We start from the raw sequence: 16,156 nt of genomic DNA, 5'->3' as shown, positions 1-16,156 counted from the left end.
ATCTTTTTCAAACAGGGTTTGAGCATTTTTGTGAACCCCTAATCTATCTGGTGATCTCCTCCCGTGAAAGACCGTGAACAAAAGGCTGCTTCTGAAGTCTGGTGTTGGGCGGGCACGTTATGTGACCTGCAAACAGAGAAGATTGAATTTTATTGAGCCCTCAAGGCTGGGAATGGTGACCTGGAGAGGGATACAAAGATTGGTCTGCTTATATTTTCCCTGATTGTTAACACTGCATGACTGTAAGGCATGCCTATCATGTGGAAAATGGAACAAGTCAGAAATCTTATTACATTTTAGCAGCACTGAAATTAATTTCTAATCTTTATTGATCATCTTATGTCCAAGTTTAAATAGGTTCTGAAAGACTAACTACGAAAAAGATTTCATTTATTAAATCCTAGCCACATGAAATATTAAACATGATTCAGGTTCTAACAATGCTATGCTACATACTCACCCTTCCTCCCCAATAAATGTAACATAGAGTTTATTTCTCTGTAAATCTTTCCTGGAGCAGCCCATTATTTGGTTGAATGCATCTTCAAGCAGGTGATCCCTTCTGATGATCAACCTGCAGTGCAAAATATTAAAATTTTATTTAATTATATTAGAAAGTGAACAATACAAGAACAAGTCATGCAGACCTTCAAATCAGAGCATTCATGTCCCCGGAACCCAGGTTACTTATATTCTTACAAACATCAATGTTTGATAAATATTTTCTGAAACTTTGGTTTTCTGTAGCCATAAAACATTGGAATAACATTGACTCAAAAAAAGACTCACTGGTCAATGAAAGACTCACTAGCCAGGTAAATGAAAGCTCCCATTAGATTACAAACATTGCTCTTCACAACTTGCTGCCTTGGGTTCTCAGTTCCTCCCTCCCACCACCCCCACCGCCGTAAATGACTCACTTTAACTTTCCTGGCCCTTGTCCGTAGCCTTTTGTTTCAAGCTTCCTGTAGAAATTTCTGAGCTTAGCTTCAAAGTCTCTCTTGTATGGAGCTGGAGCTCGAGCATTGGCTCTCTGGGTGCCTGTAGAAAAGTGTTTCACACTCAGTTGGAAATGCCCTCATTGGCCCTGCACCAGGGCTTCAGCACATGTGAGACTATTCTTAGTGTTCAGCAGAAAGTTTAACAGTGATGTTGATATTGCACATGCTATTACACCTCAATAAAATGTAAGCATTCAAACGAATCCCTTTTAATCACCTCAGTGATTAAAAAATGTGGCTTTTAGATGCTGAATAAAATGGGAACCATACATTTTGTGCTTTAGTTGCGAGTTGTTTAATGATTCCGAGGAAGAACACTGCACCAAGCAATGAGGAGGGAGTAGACTGGCCATTTAAAACTGAATTGAATTTTTTTCTCTCAGGGGATAATGACTCTCATGAATTCACTGCCTACAAGGCTTTTGGAAGTCAGATCATTTGACCTAGTTAAGATGGAGATATATAAATCAGGCATCAGGAAATTGAGCTTTATGGGGAACTGGTACTGAAGATTTATTTTTTAAATGATACAGTACGCTGGAAGCCCAATCCAGCCACTGAAACCTGTGCCAACAATTGCACCCAGTTATCCTACCATCCCCATATGTTTTGGAAGGTGGGAGGAAACTGGAGCACCTGAAGAACAACTGTGCAGGTCAAGGGCAGAACATACAAACTCCTTACAGATAGTACCGGATTTGAGCCAGAGTTGTAACTGCACTGCACTAACTGCTACGCTAACCATGCTGCCCTTGTTTGAGGCCAGCATAAATCAGCAATGATCATATTCAATAGTGGGACATACTTGAGAGGAGCGATGGCTCACTCCTGCTCCTATCGTTTGTGTCCTCAGCCACACAGGGATGATTCTATTCCTTGCAAATTTGAAAGTGAGCTTGAGAAAAGGTTTGAAGAGAAAAAGTAGTAATGGGAGTAAATGGTTAGTTTACTCCCCTTTTTTTCCCCACAGCCTGCACGGAATAAATTCTATTTAAATGCTATGATATTTCCTTACCATGAAGGTGATGAAAGGAGTCACCAGTGTTTTGTTTTGCATTGACTGGGCATAGGCTGGAAATAGGGGCATTTTTGTTCTGTCTTTATATTATCATTTTTCGAACCAATAAGAAATGAGGCAATTCAGACATAAAGGAGAAAATGTACATGCATTTCAGTGTCCAGAAAGAAAAAAAATAGGTTAACACTTAAATTTACACCTTGCAAAAAACTGTGAACTCAAAAGAAAATGCTAGAAATATTTAGCAGGTCATGCAGTAACTGAAGAAAGATAAGAAGATAATGTACATGGCTGGTGATCTTTAATCATTAGTTCTGATGACCCAACTACTTACAGCATTTTATGTTTTTAGCCCATTTAAGTGAATTGGAAGTAACCCAATCAGGTTTGACAAATCTAGACAAATCTAATGAGCAGAGCAGTGATTTTTGTAGCACATTTTACACACAAGAAAATCCCAGACAGCACAAATGACCTTCTGTTTCCTGATAGGAATTTTTTGGATACTTCACTCAAAATAGCTGACAAAAATCAACCTTGAATAATAAAGGCTATTTACTGGCAAAATATTTTTTTTACAGTATGATACTTTCTGAAAAGGTTGAGCACATCTTTACTGGCAGGCTGTCCAATGCCGGTCTTTAATGGTAAATGGTGCAGACAACATGGGAAGCCCCATGCAATCACTATATTAATAATTTCACAGAAATATCAAAACATGGACAGGTCTCACATTTCAGTCAATCCTTCTTAACATAGACTGCAAATCCTATTATTTTCCATACTCTCATTAATTAAAATTTCTTCTAGGAAAATAAACAGTAATGTTTCTGTCATAGATAATAAAATATTTATTGGGTAACATCTCAAAGCAATTAAAATCCTTTATTGTTTAATTCTGAGGTTTCTATCTTAATTTTCCTTCCAGATCCTTTATACCTTCCATTTTACTTCATTATTTCTCACTGTGAATTTTTCAACTTATTTCTTGGAAATCTTCTCAATTAAGAATAGTTTCACATTCAATTGTGCTAGCTAATCAGCATGGCTGACAAACCTCTCACAGGAACTGTATTATTCCAATGTGCTGTACAGAACATTGTTCTTGGCGACATTTTCCACCAGACTTCATTCCTATTGTTGTCATGTGGCCAAGTTAGCAATTCCACCTGGGTTTCAGCACCCTCTCTGTAATATGATCCATGAGTTTGTATCCCATAGGCAACAATCAGTGAGGAAGCTCTATAAGTTGTCAAAGCCGAAGAGTAGTAGTGGGAACGAGTTGCCACTCCTATCCAAATGCTCCTCATGGCGTGCATTTCAACTAAGTCCAACTCTTGGCCTTCACATGTGGTATAGTTCTTATGCCAAGTGGAGCTGTTCTCACAGACAGCATGGGAAAGGTTTTGGGAGTAAATGCTGAGAAAAATTTCAGAGCTGGAGTCCGGAAGGCGGCTGATTGCTGTACCCAGCATCGGGCATGGCAACTCCTGCAATGCTACTGGCACCAAACTGAATCGACTTTCGTCATTCCTTTGAACCTGCCATTAGCATGGTGGTCGGGGTTGGGTTGGGGGGGGGGGGTATCCCACTGCATGGGCAACAGACAGATCCTCCATTTCAACTCTGCCCTGGCTTACGCCCTGGGGAGGCCTCTCCAGCTTCATACCAGAGGCCCAGTACCCATGGTTGATCATGACTGATGAAGGCTACAGAAGGTGACAGCACCTCAATCATCCTCAGCACCAGGGCACCACAAGACTATGTATTCAGCTCCCTACTATACTTCATTAACATTGTTAATATCTCTCACATCATGTCCTTTGGGCTAACACCAACAACTGCACAGCTAAACACAGCTCCAGCTCCATTGATACATTTACAGAAGACACCACCATCGCACGCAGAATCTCCAACAATGACAAGGCAGAGTACAAAGGAAACAGAAAGGGACTTGTAGCTTGGAGCCAGGACAACAATCACTTCCTCAATGTCAGCAATCTAAGGGGCTTGTGATACACTTCTGGAAGAGGGGCAGAGCTCACGGCCCCGTCTACATCATTGGTGCTGAGGTGCAGATGGGAGACAGCTTTAAGTTCCTGATACAAACTTCTTCAGTGACTTGTCCTGCTCCACCCACATTGATGCAAAGGCCAAGAAAGCACATCTACATAACTAGTTCCTCAGAAGACTGAGGAATGTGGCATGCCACAAGCATCTCTTAAAATTGTCTACAGTGTAGGCTTGGGATCATGCACCACCAAGATTCCAGGACAGTTTCTTTATGAACCACAGTAAATTATGTTGCTTTTACTTTGTTCCAACTGATCTTTCCCTGTAACTCTTGTACTGTGCTGTACTTCTTGTACTATGTATGACATAGCTACTGGCCTGCTCGCTAACCAACCTTTTTCACTGCATTTTTGATGCATGTGACAATAAACTGAACTTGAATTTACCTGGGGAATTCTGAGGTGATGATACGGGGGAACCACGTGGAGACTGGCAATAACTGGGGTGAAGTAAAGCATGAGGTGGTACATAGGACATTATCTCATCTTCAAACAGGCTAAGTAGGAGAGAAGACAAAGCAGAGATCATTATTTTAAAGAAAATCCATTTCTCTTCATAATGTTCACAAATATATCGGAACATAAAACAAATTAAAGCTGGGCAATGATACTAACTTTTCTTTCAATTTTATCTCTCCCCATCTATGCTTCCAAATGGAAAGTATTTCCAGCATTTTTAAAAAAAATTATTTCATATTATATCCACCTTTGTGCCAAACTAATAGAATTAAAGTGAGATAGGAAAAAGGGAATATAATTGATCATTTTATTGCCAAATTGGATCTACAACTATTCCCCATAACTAAACATTGGGAAGACTGAAGTTAATCACCTTAGTTTTCCCCAAGCAAGCTTTGGATCACATGCCTTCTCGTAAGCCCAAATATCTGCATCCCATTGCCTCTCCTCACCTGCTGCTGAGACCTTCAGCCACCAATTACCTACGAGTTTCACTATGATCATATCACCTTATTTTAGACAAAGCATCTCACAACATGCTTCTTGGCAAGCAATGTTTCCAAATAAAGCCAGTTCATGTGAATTGCTGTGAGAAGCATCACTGATATGCAGTCGGCAAAGAGACTAACTCCTGGTTTCAGGAATACTGTTGCACATGTCCATGATTCGAGGATATTCCAATGATGGTCTTTCACAAGGTAAAGTAATGGAAGTAAGCCATTTGGCCCATCAAATCTGCTCCGTAACTTTACCCTGAGCTAAACTATTCTCTTATCTAGCTCCATTTTCCAGCCTTTTCCCCATATCCCTTAATACCCTAATCTGATACTTATCCATCTCCTCCTTCCTCTGACAGCTTGTTCTGAATATACACCACCTTCTCTGTAAAGTGAGTCACTTTTAAATATTTCATTCCACCCCCCACCCCCCCACCCTAAACCCATGCTTTAGCCTTAAACACACATTTTGCACACCCTTATCCTGGGGAAAAGACTACGACTTATCCATGCCACTTCATATACCTCAATAAGATCACCTCTTTCTCCAGGGAAAAAGTCCTTGCTTATTCCAGCTCTCCTAACTCAAGCCCCACAGTCCTGATAACATCTTGGTTTGACCACACAAACTTTTCTGTCTGGTCACCTCAATATAGGAAGGATGTGGAAAGGGTGCAGAGATTCAATAAGATATTGTTTGGATTGTAGAACGTGTCTGAGGTTAACTAAGCTAGGTCTTTTCTCTTTAGCACGATGGAAAATGAGAGGCGACTTAATAGAGGGGTATGAGATTAAGAAGGTGACAGATCGGGCAGACCACCAGCACCTTTTTACTTGGGCAACAATGGCCAATACCAAAGGACATCTGTTTAAAGTGAGTGGAGAAAGTTTAGGGGAGATTTTCTTTACACAAAGAGTAGTGTGTGCCTGAAATGCACTGCCGGGGGTGGTGGTGAAGGCTAGTACAATAGGGATATTCAAACACTTAGATAAGCAAGTGGATACAAGAAAGATGGAGCATTATGGGCTGTGAGGGAGGGACAGGTTAGATTGATGTTGGGTTAGGAATATATAGGTCAGCACAACATTGTGGGCCAAAGGGACTGCAATGTCCAGTACTCTTCTATGTTCTAATAAGAATAAATTAAACGGTCACATTTATAGATGAATATTCACAATTGTGATTCACTCAAAATAAGGAGTGATGTTTCACTAGGGCAGGCAGATCATTGGTGACTCTGGAATAGACTTATGGTTACAGCAGGTTCAAAAGCCTGAAAGCTGTTGGAAAAATAAAACAATCTTGAACTAGAAGTACTGGACTTCAGGCTTCTATATGTGCCTTCTGCCTGAAAGTAGCAGCGAAACAAGATTGTGACTGGGGTGAAGGGGATCATTTATGACTTTGGCTGCTTTCTTGATGCAGCATCTCAGTAGATATCGTCAATGAACATAAAGTCAGTGCTGTGTTGAATTTCCACCCTCTGCAGCCCTCTGATCCCTGTGCATTTGTTTCCAAGTCAGGCTGTGACACAACCAGTCAGTATACTTTCCATAGTGCTCTTGCAGAAAGCAAGCAAAAATTCAATATGTCCCGTGTCCATTACCAATTTTTAAATATGCACCATGGAACATATCCTGCCTGGCTGCTCAAGACTGCAAGAAACTGCAGAGCATTGTGAATGCAGCTCAGGCCATATCGTAAACCAACCTCCTCTCCACTGACTCCGTCATCACTTCCCACTGCTTTGACATATTAAAGGACACAATCTGCTTCAGTCATACTCTCCTTCTCCCTCCCATTGGGCAGAAGATGCACGTGTCTAAAAACTCACACCTCCAGGTTCACAAACAGCTTCCATCCTGCTGTTTTCTCTTTAACATTATTCCATGAACTTTAGTCTGATGTGTACCCTAACCCTTGGACTTTGTGTTTTATTCTTGCACTGATTGGATATACTATCTGTATGCAGGTCGACTTGCCAGGATAGCAGTTTTTCGTGGTACCTTGACATTCGTGACAGTAGGCAATCCAATTCAAATTAGATATGGGACAAAGAGTGAATTTCCATGAATGTGCTGGAAACATTATCAAAACATAAAAATTAATGATGGAACAATTCACAATAGGGAACATTCGATTTCGAAACCATCATATTTATTGTGGGTGACAGCTGATATGTAATAACTTTTTGATAGAAAATAAAGAACTGGAGCCAGTGAGGATTATAGATCTTTAGAACAATCCAGTTGGAAAATAATGTTCCTGTAGATTTTTATGTTCATTGGTCAATCAATAGTTGCTTACTGATTGAAGCAAACTGATAAAGGTAAACACACAGAAATATATTGTTGATGTCCACACGATTTACAATAAAATCAATATAAATTTGATGCAATTACTTCAAAGTAATACAAATTGATTTCCTGAACATTATATTGGGTAGTAACTTTGATCACATTTATATCAAAAAATCTATCGGTCTTTCTATTGAATGCACTGAGCCTCTGCAGCCCTCTAGGGAACAAAATTCCTCTGGGTGAAGACATTCCCTCTCAGCTCAGACCTGTGAGGTCAACTCCTTACTTTGATCAGCACCCAGGGAAATATCATCCCTGCAACTACTTTCTTAAGTCCTCTAACATCTTTGTCTGTCAAAGTTATTGGATGGTAATCCTGGAGAGCAGGCCTTCCAAAGGTGGAGAAAGGAGCAGGTGCAAAGAATGCAATCGATGAATTTAAAATATTTTACTGAATAAATGAACTTTTTTCAGCTATTCATCAATTGAGAAACACAAAATGAAATGAAAAAATATCAAACCTAAGAGAATGAACATCATGTTGCCCTGTATTTAACTGAATCAGTTGCTTTAATAACTAGTTGAAAGTCACTCTTCTGTCTTTTTTCAGGGTTATTCACACTATAAAGGTACGAGTTCCAGGAGGTCATTTTTCCTTTGCCAGTTTTTCTTTCAATTCTATCTTGATGTCTATCTTAGATGATCAAGACACTGCTGGCATTAAAAAAAAACCTTAAATACCTTTTTAATTTTTCCCTTAACTCCCCCCAAATTCTAACTCCCATCAACCCACGAGGAGAAATTTACAAAAGACACCTGATATCCCAACCTGCACATCTTCGGGATGTGGGAGGAAACCAGAGAGTCACAGCAGGAATATGGACTGGAGGTCACCACTGAATCCGGATCATTGTGGCTCTGAAACTGCAGTTCCACACAGGAGCTGCACAACTGTGTCATCCACAAACATGATCAAGCCTTTCCTTTATTACACCTTCCACCCTCTGAATCCACCTGGTTCTATCTGCCCTCATCTGGTTCCAACCATCACCTATCAACCCATCTCACCCCTTTATATTAGCCAGATATCTCTGCCCATTCTCGGCCCTGATGCATGATTCAAAATGTGACCATATATTTGCCTCCACAGAAGCTGCTTGATCCCCTGAGTTTCTCCAGGTGCATGATTTGCTCCTTTCCATTATTCATTGACTGGTTAGATGGGTCTATTCAATCCTTTGACATGGAGTTGCACCTTCAGCTCTAACTCTAACTCCATGGCCACAAAACCTTCCATGCACCGATAAAATGGCACCATACAGGAATCACCAGATTGGAAAGACTTGCTACACGGTTAGATGTTCCTCCCCCCGTTCCTTTGCAAGCAAGTATCCACTGGACTAATCGACTGCACCTACCTTAACAGCATAACAAGATCTGCATCACTGGATAATCGTCCCAATCCACTTGTTCCCTCACTTCGGATGAACTGAATCTTCTCCCTATAAAAATGTCCAAACAATCCAATAATTTTTCAGAAAACCAAAGAGTGTACATATCATACATATAACCAAGCATATGACTGGTGAGGTAATGGGCAGCGGTGATTACAAAGAGGTCTGAAAAATCTGTTTGATAAAGGTGGGTTCACATGCTGGTTTGTCCACAAGCCACTCGTTTCAGCATTGTGCTTCCTGCCAAGGAAGGATTCCACACTGCTTCTTCTCACTGATGACCTTCCTGCTTTTGACAACTCATTTCAGGAAACAATACTGACGAATGAGTTTATCCTTCATATGGCATTGATGGCAGTCCCATGCAGAACCAGAACCATCTATCCACATCAATTACTAGGTCGTCATGCCTGTAACCTTGCTTCTTTCTGCACTGGTGAGCCAGGGAATTTTCATGAATGGCATTTAAAAAAAAAGACGATGGGCACTGATAGATTGTCGTCTTTCCATTAAGACAATATCACCTGGCCCCACACACAAATAGTCTTTTTTTTCCCCCCTTACCCACTTGTCCTACATGATTTTAACAGCATATAAATTATTGCAAGAAAACAAATGCAGTTCATTCAACTGCCATTTGTGAGGTGTTACCATTATTTCAACAGGAACAATCTCATTTGAGATTTGCCAGAATTGTGTGTCAAATCTATATGATGTAAACACAGATGTGGAAGGTACCAGGGTGCATCTTTATTTGATGAGGCATCAAGCAGAAGACCTCTTGTTCACAACATGCCCCTCAGAACATGTCAATGCTAACTTGTATTGGCAGCTCTGAAAACACAGCATTTATGTACACACATTTTATATGGAATTATGCCATGTCGGATGAGGACTTGAGATCATGATTTAGGCTTATCTCACCCGGCTCCATACTCATGAGGGAGAGTAACACGAGGCTGTGGTAAATGAGTCACTTTGCATTGGGGAGCTTACGGCATTAACAAATAGAAAACTGAAATAAAAATCTATGACCACCAATACAACTATGCAGAACACACATTAATACAAGTAAGTAAAGTTTGTTATCTCAGCTATTCAGACAAAGCTATGCACACACTTGCAATTCACCATCTCTATTACCAATACAGAAACCAATAATGCAATCTCCAATTTCATCCGATTGATGGACTTGCTTCCTTTTTTAAAAAAAATAAGGAACTTTAAAAAGTTTGTTGGTTTTTCTGCACTCAATCTTGAATTTGCATATCCCTGTCAATGGTGTACTGAATGAATAGACAGGTAATTTCCCTCCAATTAGGAGGGGCCTGCCTTGTGAGCTCCCTGGATGTGGAAGTATGTATGTGTTGTCTGCTGCAGTGTAGTGTCACTCTGGTGACAATCAGGTTTGCACTTTTGCAATTTGCCCCATTAGCCCAAATTAACTACAAATCCAATGGTTTAAAAGATCTTTGACAGAATCACTCCTGTCAATGTTGCAAATACTTTTCTGCTCATTTTCCAAACAAACAAATCAATACAAAATATTACAATGAGAAGTTGGAGGGTACAGCAGGTTAAGGACCATCCATGGAGAGAAACGGCTTGATGAAAGGTCCTGACCCAAAACATGGCCTGACTGTTTCTCTCCATGGATACTGCCAGACCTGCTGAGTCACTCCAGCTTCTCTTTGTTCACTCAAGATTCCTACATAGGATTTGTGCGGGACAAAATACAGTATTATAATATGAATTGCTAATGAAGGATTTCTAACGAAGGAGAGCAAAGAACGAAGCCAGCAAAAGTACATTCCTGTGTGCAAGTCACGCCATGGTCAGATTTCTGAACTGCACATTGCCTGTTTCTAGTTCTAAAAATAAAGTTCAAAACCTCTGAGCACATTAAAAATATTTATTTTTTAATTGGCTCCTGATGTTTCCACCTCCATATGCTTTATGCCTTGGTCTATTTGGAGAAGTAAATACAGTACTGTTAAACCAAAAGTTCTTTTTTTAAAAATTCTTTGTCTTCCAAAATGTTCATCATGGTTACTCCAGCCCCAAACCAGATTTTGAAATAAGCACAAACAGATAATTATACAACTTTGTTAAATTCCTTCTGACCATCCCAAACCCTCTTTCTGCTGTACCAGCACTATTATCTTCTTCAATTCACCCCCAACCCATGGCTTCATCCCCTTCTAATTCCATTTCCATGAACCTTAGGCTCAGTAAAAGACTGAGCTCTTCACCAGCAGCGAATGCCCACATCTCTAACCACGTTTACAACTCCCACAGCTCTGTTCTGTCATCCCACCTGGGATCCCTCTCTGAATATTTACCCTCTTATGGCTTGCAAACACCCAGCAGGTTTTCATTGTTCTGCTTCCTTCAACCAACAACTGAGAAGTTGCACCACATCAAAAAGCCTCGCAGAGGCTTTGTGGCATCTCTCAGACACTTTTTCCTACCTTATATAAGGTATCATAACCCCACGATTCACTATCAGGGCACCAATTACCAGGTCCCAGCAACTATAATTCCACCTCCTATTTCCAGACACACTTCATTGTCCAATGGAGCTCAACAAACAGAGCATCTCAATTTTTGTCTAAGCACATTACAGCCTTCCAGATGCCACAGGGAATCTGGCAATTTCAAACGATCATTTTGCTATTCCCATTTGAAACTTCAATCAATGTGTGTTTTTATTTTATTGCATGTCTCATAATAACTCCTGTTTGGTCTTGCATCATTATCTATATTGTCAATTAATCCCTCCTGCACCTCTCAGAGATTCCTCTTTCTCTGTACCTTCACATCCTTTGACCCATGGCTTTAACTTTTCCCAGTTTTGATAAAAGCTCACTAAAGTCTTTAATGCCAGACCCACTGAATGCTTATAGTTACAAAGCATTGCAAAAGTAACACTTGAACTATGTTATTTGACTCTTTTTTTTCCACTGTCTCAAATATGACACTGAATATGGGAAGGCTTTAATTGCATTAAATTAATATATTTACTTCAAAATAAATGCCAACAGAATGGAGTTGAATAACTTCCCGATCATTTGCACCATAATACTGAGAATCTTACCCTGACAGTAAGATTTTACTAACTTTAAAACATACGGGCAGGTTATAAGTCAATTGGGTGACATGGGCCCATTAACGTGCTGTATGGCTAAAACTAAATTTAAAATTTAACTGGATTCCTTGGTCAGGAAATCTCATCCTTGGAAAAGATAAACTTAATCTCGAACTGAAGGAAAATGCACGTTAAACATTACATTTGCTTATTTTGGACCAGTGCACTAGTAGAGACTGAGTTAAATGTAATGTTGATCACACATCAATATTAAAAAAATAGTTTGCTAATGCAATATATGGATGGAAGAACAACACAAACCAGCTTCTAAGAGGTGATAGAACTGATATCATCAATTGAAACAAGGAAACTATCAAAAAGACAGTACATGAACTATTCAGATTGTCTGGCATTTAAGGAAAAATAATCAATCTTTAAATTTTTTTAAATATAATCACCCAAAACAGGTATAACTTTCTCATGACCACTCAAGTAAACAATACAACAGATCAAAAAGTGAACAAATTCCTCATTGTCCAACAAAATAACAAAAGCAGAACCCAACTACAAAATCTAATGATTTGTGGTCAAGTTAGATTTAATTTTGTAAATGATAATTTCTCTGTTAATTCAAATCATGCTGAATTGAATAGACCTTTCTGTAATCAGAATTCTGCTTTAGCAGAAGTTGCATCTACAAGATTTTCTTTAACCACAGCTGAGACCTTTGTGGGAGAGACTGAAAGAGCCCATCAGGGGATTGCACCATGAGTGCTGTGAGGGAGTCCACCCAGGGGACTGCGCCAAGTGTGCTGTGGGGGAGTCCACCCAGGGGATCACGCCAAGTGTGCTGTGGGGAGTCCACCCAGGGGATTGCACCAAGTGTGCTGTGGGGGGGTCCACCCAGGGGATTGCGCCAAATGTGCTGTGGGGGAGGTCGATGGAGTCCATCCAGGGACTGTACCGAGTGTGTGCTATTGGGGAAAGCACTATGGCGGCGGAGACCAGTGCCAACAGGGAGAGCCCAAGGATGGGAAGAAATGGGTCCAGAAGAGCCTGGATAGTTACAGGCTGATGAATGGAGTGGCAGCTCTGTCAGGTTCCCATTGGGAATTTTTGATTTAAATGTTAAATTTGATTTGCCTGTTTGCTAAAGTTAAATGCTACTGTCACGATTAACCTCATTCCCATTCTCTGTGAACATTTTAACTCGGTACTGGAGCGTGGGGACATTTTGTGAGCTGGAACCACAAAAAGCGCAAACCTTGTTCCTATATCTCCCCATAAACTCCATCCAGGCCACAAACACACCTTCCAGGTGTAGCATAGCTTTACATGGACATCATCCATGTAAAGCATTCGGTGTATACAGGGTGGCCTCCTCTATGTCAGGGAGACCAAACACAGATTGGTGACCACTTTGCCGAACACCTACCCTCTGTGTGTGGGTCAAACTTGAGCCTCCTGTAGCCAACCATTTCAACTCCCCCTCCAACCATTCCTGGAGTGACATGTCCATCCTCAGCCGCATTCATTGTCAGGGTGAGGCCAAATGCAAAATTCATATTCCTCCTGGCCAGCCTTCAACCTAACAGTATGAACATTGATTTTTCTCATTTTAGGTAACCCCACCCTCAACTGGTTCCACAACTTCCATCAGTAAAACACGAAAGTCTGCAGACACCTGTGGTTGAAGTAAAAACACAAAGCTGGAGAAACTCATCAGGTCAATGTCTTTTATAGAGCAAAGGTAAAAATACATAACTGATATTTCAGGCTTGAGCCCCTCATCAAGGTATGGAAAACTATCAGCAGGTGTCCGAATAAAAAGGTAAGGGGGGGAGGAGCATGGTCGCAAAAAAGAGGTAATAGGTGGAGAAGGGAGGGAGGGCAGAGCAGCAAGCAAGGGAGGAGGATGGCTGGGTGAATAGAGAGGGAAGGGGGTGGAGAGCTGAGGGAAAGGAAGGGAGGGGGGAAAGGAAGGGAAGGGGAGGGGAGGGGAAAAGGAGGGGAGGGAGAAAGGAGAGCAGGTAAGCAGAAACCGGAGAAGTCGATGTTAATGCCATCCAGCTAGAGAGTGCCCAGACGAGAAAACAGATGTTTTTCCTCCAATTTATAGGTGCTTTTAGTGGGATGGTACATGAGGCCATGGACATTTTTGTATGGGAATGGGACACAGAACTATTACAGTTGGCCACTGGGAGGTCCCTGTCATTAGTGCGGACAGAGTGAAGGTGCTCAGTGAATTGATCACCCAGTCTGTGCCGAGTCTCTCCAATGTAAAAAAAAAGGCCACAAAGGGAGCACCAGATGTAGTAAATCAATCTTGCAGATACAAAAGCGAATGTTGCTTCACTTGAAAGGCCTATTTGGGCCTCTGGACTGTGGTAAGGGAGGAGCTGGGGATGCAAGTGTGGCAGATCTTACAGCCATAGGGGAAGGGGAGGGGGTGAGGGGGCGGGAGGATGATTGGTAGGGACAGATAAGTGCACAAGGGAGAGGTCCCAAAGGAAGGCAAAGAAGGGGGAGATGGGGAGAGAGGGGGGAGACGAGGAGAGAGGGGAGAGACGGGGAGAGAGGAGGGGGAGATGGGGAGAGGGGGGGAGACGGGGAGAGGGGGGGAGAGACGGGGAGAGAGGGGGGAGACGGGGGGAGATGGGGGAAACGAGGAGAGAGGGGGGAGACGGGGAGAGAGGAGGAGACGGGGAGAGAGGGGGGAGATGGGGAGAGAGGGGGGAGATGGGGAGGGGGGGAGACGGGGAGAAAGGGGAGGGAGATGGGGAGACAGGGAGAGAGGGGAGAGACGGGGAGAGAGGGGGGAGACGGGGAGAGAGGGGGGAGACGGGGAGAGAGGGGGGAGACGGGGAGAGAGGGGGGAGACGGGGAGAGAGGGGGGAGACGGGGAGAGAGGGGGAAACGGGGAGAGAGGGGGAGAGGGGGGAGATGGGGAGAGAGGGGGATACGGGGAGAGAGGGGGGAGATGGGGAGAGAGGGGGGAGATGGGGAGAGAGGGGGGAGATGGTGGGGGGGGAGACAGGGAGAAAGGGGAGGGAGATGGGGAGACAGGGAGAGAGGGGAGAGACGGGGAGAGAGGGGGGAGACGGGGAGAGAGGGGGGAGATGGGGAGAGAGGGGGAAACGGGGAGAGAGGGGGAAACGGGGAGAGAGGGGGGAGATGGGGAGACAGGGAGAGAGGGGAGAGACGGGGAGAGAGGGGGGAGACGGGGAGAGAGGGGGGAGACGGGGAGAGAGGGGGGAGATGGGGAGAGAGGGGGAAACGGGGAGAGAGGGGGAAACGGGGAGAGAGGGGGGAGATGGGGAGAGAGGGGGGAGACGGGGAGTAGGGGGAGGGGGGAGATGGGGAGATGAGGGAGGGGGAGACAGAGGGGGAGACAGGGAGAGAGGGGGAAAATGGGGAGAGAAAGCAGTGAAAGAGAGGAGAGGGATCAAGGAGAGAAAGCATTTGAGGGGGAGAGAAAATGGGGGAGAGAAGGGGTGACGGCAAATCAAGTATCGTAAAACCCCTGGTATCCGGCACCTATTAGGATTGGTAGATGGCAGATAAGTGTATTTTCTAGTTGCTTGAAACTTTTACAATGCCTAACTAATACAACTGCATGAAGAAGAAACAGTTTAAGAGACAAAAATACTATAATGTACTTGCACTGAACAACCTTCATTTGCATGAATATATAAACCTTAATCATTTTACTTTATTTTCAGTCACATTCTTTGAAAACATTTAACCATTGAAGCATCGGCAGCTTCCTCCCCCTCCACGGAGTTGCCCAAAAGACGAACAATAAAATAATAGATAATTAACCTTTCTCCCCGCGACCCCCCTAACCCCATCCCCACCCCAAGTTGACAAATAAAACCTCTGACCGGGGTAACTCATATTAAGCAGGGATAAGGAGACACTTTAACCTCAATGGCGAGCAGAATTACTGTTTCACAAAACTTTCTTCAAGCAACTGCTACAAGCAAAGCACAACCTAGGAACTCCACTGTCTAAATATTTGCAACCATTTTCACCAAAGGTTACATGTTACATCAGAGAACATTTATTTTTATGATTTAAAATTCTCTATTTTTACCTGTTGTTTTATTCTTATTTATTTTAATTTTTTAAATTTATTTTCATCTTTTTTTTTGCCGGTTGCTTGAATTCTGGATACTAGTGGTTTTACTGTAGTTTGATGGAGAGAATTTCTAATTTATCATTCTAGAAGTTCTCGTTTAACAATATACACATTCATTCCAATAA

The 16,156-nt window shown here is 42.3% G+C and overlaps 1 protein-coding gene across 10 annotated transcripts in view; it reads right to left on the bottom strand.

The window, feature by feature from the left end:
• Positions 1-16,156, bottom strand: part of LOC138761815 (E3 ubiquitin-protein ligase HECW2-like) — a 333,777-nt gene that overhangs the window by 67,782 nt on the left and 249,839 nt on the right. For all 10 annotated transcript variants that reach the window (XM_069934590.1, XM_069934589.1, XM_069934588.1 and 7 more), the window contains 4 exons: positions 8,767-8,850; positions 4,479-4,588; positions 921-1,041; positions 461-574 (listed from right to left, as the gene is read on the bottom strand). In XM_069934590.1, the coding sequence (XP_069790691.1) occupies positions 461-574; positions 921-1,041; positions 4,479-4,588; positions 8,767-8,850 (429 nt within the window). The remainder of the gene's footprint in view (positions 1-460; positions 575-920; positions 1,042-4,478; positions 4,589-8,766; positions 8,851-16,156) is intronic.

This window comes from Narcine bancroftii, chromosome 4 (genome assembly GCF_036971445.1).
Source record: "Narcine bancroftii isolate sNarBan1 chromosome 4, sNarBan1.hap1, whole genome shotgun sequence".
NCBI classification, from domain to species: Eukaryota; Metazoa; Chordata; class Chondrichthyes; order Torpediniformes; family Narcinidae; genus Narcine; species Narcine bancroftii.
The sequence above is the reverse complement of the archived record's forward strand: the minus strand, read 5'-3'. Positions and strand labels throughout refer to the sequence as shown.